The sequence below is a fragment of the Sceloporus occidentalis genome, unplaced genomic scaffold (assembly GCF_023333645.1).
Source record: "Sceloporus occidentalis isolate IW3139 unplaced genomic scaffold, rSceOcc1.0.p SCAF_191, whole genome shotgun sequence".
Lineage (NCBI taxonomy): Eukaryota > Metazoa > Chordata > Lepidosauria > Squamata > Phrynosomatidae > Sceloporus > Sceloporus occidentalis.
Genome location: NW_028317171.1, coordinates 1,565,852 through 1,572,119, shown reverse-complemented (window position 1 = coordinate 1,572,119; position 6,268 = coordinate 1,565,852). Strand labels below are relative to the sequence as shown.

Below are 6,268 nucleotides of genomic sequence, written 5' to 3'. Positions count from 1 at the left end.
AAAAGGATTGAACAACACAAGTACTTATGGCATCACTCCATAAATGTCAAATAGACACAAATACCCACCACTGTCTAGCCTTTGAATGGCTTTGATGGCTGAAAAGCTTCTTTTTAAATGCAAAATTGAAGGCTTTCATGGCTGGCATCCATCGTTTTTTGTGGGATTTTCAGGCTATGTGGCTGTGTTCTGGAACAGTATATTCCTGACACTTTGCCAGCATCTGCAGCTGGCATTTGTTTCAGCCGGCCTTTGAGGTCTAACTGCTCGGAGGAAAAGGGCCTCCTGCCTTGTTTATATTTGTTCTTCTTTTTAATGGTTTCTCTTTGCTTTTAATTTTGATAATTATATATATATATATATATATATATATATATATATATATAGCTGCATCATTTTAACTTGTGAAAGCTGCCTTCAGTCCCCGGTTGGGAAAAGAGTCGCCAGCATGGTGTAGTGGTTTCAGCATTGGACTATGACTTTGGAGAGCAGGGTTCAAAGCCCTGCTTGGCCATGAAACCCCAATGGCAAACTCCCTCTGAAGAAACTTGCCAAGAAAACCCTGTGATAGGGTCACCATAAGTCAGAAACTACTTGAAGGCAAACAACTCACAACAGAACATAATTCTAACAACAACAGTAGTAGCACCAATGATGTCAGTCAAATGTATGTTTCAAGCAGTTGGCACTTGATCAGCCAGTGAATTTATTATTGATCATTTTGACAATTTTAATGGTTTTCATTGTGTCCATTTGATTTTATTGGTGTTTGGTTGGGCGTTTGTGGTTTTTTTTTATTTGTTGTTAACTGCAAAGACAGGATAAACACAAAACAAATAATAAAATTAAAAATAATAATAATAATAAGAAACAGTGAGCAAATTAATCTTCAGCCACTGTCTTTTGATAATGCAGTTTCCCCCTTCAGCCTGGCTACAAAAATGTGACTGCTAAACAAACTGCTCTTCCAAGGAACATTTGCCTTTCTCAGTCATTTCCACCATTTGGTGGCTACCAAGGTTTGGGGGGACATAACAAAATGAACCATTTGCACCACTAAAAGTGTCTGGCGTTTGCTGACAAATTGCCCTGTCTCTCTCTCCCCGAGCAAACATTTGTCTGCCATGCAGTTGATGGACAGATGTGTTAATCTGTTGCAACACAAGAAGACCTTATTATAGCAATGTAACGATGAGCAAAATAGTTGTGTGAAAGGTTTTGTAGACTGGAGACCACACCGTAAATGAGCTGAGCTGAGGACAACATTTAATACACCTGAAAATAATACACACTCAAATGCATGTAGGTCACCTTTTTTAGTTAGTATGTATGCTTGTCTGCATTGTTTGATAGAGTGAGGCAGCCACATCAGAAAGCCTTCCTTCCTTATTTCCTTCCTTCCGTCCGTCCGTCCGTTCTTCCTTCCTTCCCTTCTGCCAGCAAATGGGGAAGGTGCTAGTTGGGTTTTCTACCTGAGGTGCCAAAACAACTTGGCTCTCTCTGTATGCTCATGCACAAACCTATGAATCTGTTGCAGCAAGCGTAACTCACAGTCCTGTGACACTTTACACTTTTGGCACATATTTATTATTGCATTAGCTTTGAGGGACTATGGCTAACCTGATTAGCTGTCTCTGATCAGGGCTGCAGACAGTACATGAAACCTTATGCTCTCATGAAATGTGTTAGGCTTTCAGGTGCCATGAAACTTGCTTTGTTTGTTTTGACAAGTCCTAGGTTCTAGAGGTTTTAACTGGTGGTCACTCCTCCCTTCAGGGAGCCCCTTTTCTGTCTCTCATTCATTTGCTCATAAACAGGTCATACAAAAGGCTTGAAATGGAGTGAGTGCGTGCTGCATGTCTTTTAAAATTATTTGATACTATTTTGAATTATGAATGTTTTATATGCTAGCTAACTAAAGTGTGTGTGTGTGTGTGTGTGTGTGTTTTAAAGAACATTTGTATTATGGGGTTTTTAGTGTATCTTGTTTTAACCTTGTTGTCAGCTACCTTGGAGAGCCAATGTGGCGTTTGAGTGCCAGCCACAGATGCCGGCGAAACATCAGGGATAAACTCTTCTAGAACATGGGCCACAGAGCATGAAAGACCCAAAAACCCAGCAGTAACAAAGTCCTCAAGGCAGGATCCGCAAGGGGCTGAAGTTGGGATCAAAGTATCTTTCCAAAGAATAGCTTGAAAAGCAAAAGTGTTGATATGATCAAGGTTTGTGCCACAACAACTCTTTCCATGACATCCAACAATATAGACGATACAGGAATTCCTATTTAGGAGTAGCATGAGTCCTGACTAAACCTTACTAAGGATTGTGTATGGTGTGGGATGGGGAGAGGAGGAGGAGGAGAAGCTGTATAGAGGTGTGTGTGTGTGTGTGTGTGTGTGTTTGTGGGGTGGGTGACAGCAACCTTAGTAAAGCCACCTTTGGCTGGGAATGAGGAAATGGTCCAGAGAAGGCCAGGTGGGCAGTGTGTATGTGTGTGTATGTACAGTCGGCCCTTCTTATACACGGATTTTCTATACACGGTTTTAAGCATACACGGTTTGAAAATGTTCCAAAAAAGTATAAATTTACCTTGATGTTCCATTTTTTATTAGGAACACCATTTTGCTATGTCATTATACTTAATGGGACTTGAGCATACACGGATTTTGTTATACACGGGGGATCTTGGAACCAAACCCCCGCGTATAACAAGGGTCCACTGTATATGTGTGTATGTGTATCTATATGTGTGTGTATGTGTGTGCGTGTGTAGTGTGTATATGTATATGTATATATGTGTGTGTGTGTGTGTGTATATATGTGTGTATGTATATGTGTATGTGTGTATACATGTGTGTATATATATATGTGTGTGTATACGTGTGTATGCTTGTGTGTGTGTGTGTGTGTGTGTGTGTGTGTGTGTGTGTGTGTGTGTGGTGGGGTCTTCCCCATCATTTCTGGGGGACCCAGGAGGAGGGACTATCAGTGCAGGTGAGGCTGAGGGGAGAGAAGCAGCCCCTCCACTCCAGAGGCAGAGAGACCTGACTGGCTCCTCCCTCTTTTCCTGGGAGTGGGCGCGCGGGCCAAGCGGGGAAGCCAGGCAGGCAGGCAGGCAGGGTCTTGCGGGGATTCGGGGGGCTGGCTGGCTGGCTGCTCCGGTGCCCCCGCCGCAATATGCCTCCTCCGCTGCCCGGGGGATCCTCCTCCTCCTCCTCCTCCTCCTCCTCCTCGTCGCCATGCCGGGGCTCTGGGGCCGGAGGAGAAGGCTGGGGCTGCTCCTGCTGCTCCCTCTGCTGGGGCTGCTCCTGCAGGGACCCCGGGGCTCCTCCTCAGCCTCCGGCCTCAGCACGGCCACCATCCGCAGAGGGACCCGCGCCGCCACGCCTGGCCCAGGTAGGTCCCTCTCTCCCCCCGCCTTCAGAGAGCAGCAGCAGCAGCCCCACTGGCAGGCCTCTCTCTAGGGCTGTATTGACACACACACAGATGGGGACACGCACATGTAGACACATAGGCTGTGTGTGTGTATATATATATAGACACACACACACATATACGCACACAATCATGCACATACACATGCACACATACATATATATACACACATACATACATGCACACACACAAACACATATATACAGACACGCACACATATATATACAGACATACATATGTATGCACACGCACACACACGTCTATGTATCTATGTGTATATGAATATGTGTATATGTGTGGGGTGGTGTGTGTGTGTGTGTGTGTGTGTATATATATACATGTATGTGTGTGTGTGTGTTTGGAGCCAGGGTGGTGTGGTGGTTCGAGTGTTGGCTCACAACTCTGGAGAGCAGAGCTTGAATCCCCACTTGGCCATGGAAACCCACTGGGGGACCTTGGGGCAAGAAGTCACACTCTCTCAGCCTCAGGAGAAGGCAGTGGTAAAACTCCCCTGAACAAACCTTGCCAAGAAAAACCCATGATAGGGTCACCATAGGGCCACCATAAAAGAACAGAAAGCGACTTAAAGGCACACAACAACATGGATGTGTATACGTATGAGAGTCTGGGTCGTTCTCTCTGCATATGTATGTATGTATGTGTGTGGAGGTATATATGTGTGTATGTAAGTATGTGATGTGTACATATATATATGTGTGTGTGTGTGTGTGGATATGTATGTGTGTCTAACATTTTGTGTGGGGGAGGGCTGAGAGGAATCCTTTCCCCTTCTGGCCCTATGCCTCCTCTGCCTCTCCCCCCGAAATCAACAACAAACAACTCTCTGTGTGTATGTGCCTTAAAATGGCCTCTCCACTGATGGCAGATTTTCTCAGGCAAGGGAGACTCAGATGGTTTTGCCAGATGCTTCTTCTGAAATGTAGCCTATGGCACCTGGTATTTTTATGCATTGGTGGTCTGCCATCCAAGTACTAACCAGAGCCCAGCCCCTTTAGCCTCCAATATCAGACAGGATCTGGGGCCTTTAGGGTATTTAGGTTGGGGAAAAAAGGCCCAATTTGGTCTTGTGTGCTTTCAAGTCATTACTGACTTTTGTTGTTGTTGTTGTGTGGCTTCAGGTCATTTCCAACTTAGGGTGACCCTAAAGCGACCCCTGTCATAGGGTTTTCTTGGCAAGCTTCTTCGGAGGGTGTTTGCCATTCCCATCCTTCGGGACTGAGATAATGTGACTTGCCCAGGTTCACCCAATGGGATCCATGGGTGAGCAGGGATTTGAACCCTGGTCTTCAGAGTCCCAGTCCAACACTCAAACCACCAAGCCACACTGTCTCTCAGTTACATAGGTTCATGACTATAGTAGGCCCTTGGTATCCGTGGGGGGTTTGGTTCCAGGACCCACTGTGGATGCAAAAATCCATGGATGCTCAGGTGCCATTAAATAGAATGGCACAGTAAAATGGTGTCCCTTATATAAAATGGCAAAATCAAGGTTGGCTTATATATATATATATGATACATTTTCAAGCCATGCTCAAATCCATGGATAAAGAATCTGTGGATACTGGGAGGCAGCAGTATAAATCAGGAGCAGGAAAAGGAATGCATTTTCCCCGTTGTAATACACACACACACACACACACACACACACACACACACGAGTTTGAGTGGATGGGATGTCTTGAGCGTCATTCTCCCCGTACAGGATTGCCTCATGCTTCAGGTCAATAAGTGCTTACGGTTACAATCCTATACATACTTATCTGGAAGTAATGCCTCATGCTTCCCTGCCCCATACAGCTGCTGCTCTTATCCACACCATTCATTTCAAAATGGTTTAACCATCACTTGGTGTACCTGTCCCCAGAGGTGGCATCTCTTCCCTCTCTGCACCTCTGCGCACCACGGCTTTTCTTCCTCATTCCCTCTAAACCCCTGTTCTGTGCCTCCACTTTCCCTTTACATCATGCAGTCTTCCCTTTTCATCCCCCCTTTCTTTTCCCCAGTGGAACACCTATTGACAGGCATGTGCTGCTTGTTATTTATGGGTCCTGTGGCTGGGGGAAGGGCCTTGGCTACTGTGTGCTTAATGAAGCCTCTTCTTTGCCTCTGGGGGATGCGCATTAGCCCTCCAGTTGCTCTTCTTTCCCAGTGCTGGGATTTTAACAGCTCCCCTAGAGCAGCAGCTGCTAGACTTTAAAGCCTGGCCTGAAAGCCACAATATTGGCATATTCCGACTTGATCTTCCTTCCCAATTCCCACAGAAGGGGAAAGTACCCTTTTTTATGCGTGGATTATTATTCCTCTGCTTTGAAGGATGGAGTGATGTGGCTTATATTGGGAGAGGAAAGTGGCGGTATCTGAAAAAAATATATGCTGTGTATCATTTAGTGCTGCGTATTTCTGGTTCTCCGCAGAACAGACTGTTCACTCTTATTTGGTGGGAGCCCAAGTATATGCAGTGTGTGACACATCCAGCCAGGCTCATCTGTGTCGGGAGATCTGTGATGCATCATTGGTGATCTAATTTGCAAAAATGAAGTGGGGGCTTCTGCCATGTCTGTCTGCCTTTGGCTGATGCTGAAGAATTGTGTTGCTTTAACTTCAAAGCAGGAGTCATTTTAAAATCTATTCCTGGCTTTTCCCCTCTCTGTGACTGAAATACTGTAGTGTTGTTGCTGCTGCTGCTGTTGCTGCGGCTGTCATTTTAAGGCAGAGAGGGGGAGAAGTGGCTGGAAGATAATGCTATCTACGTAGTAAGCATGGCTCAGCAAATTCATGTGCACATGCCTACATGTCTTTGATGACTAGCATA

General features: G+C 45.4%; 1 protein-coding gene across 1 annotated transcript in view; it reads left to right on the top strand.

The window, feature by feature from the left end:
* Window positions 1-3,090: 3,090 nt before the first annotated feature.
* Window positions 3,091-6,268, top strand: part of FAM171B (family with sequence similarity 171 member B) — a 51,291-nt gene continuing 48,113 nt past the window's right edge. The window contains exon 1 of the mRNA XM_089502026.1: window positions 3,091-3,396. Coding sequence (XP_089358152.1) covers window positions 3,240-3,396 — 157 coding nt within the window. The 5' untranslated portion in view covers window positions 3,091-3,239. The remainder of the gene's footprint in view (window positions 3,397-6,268) is intronic.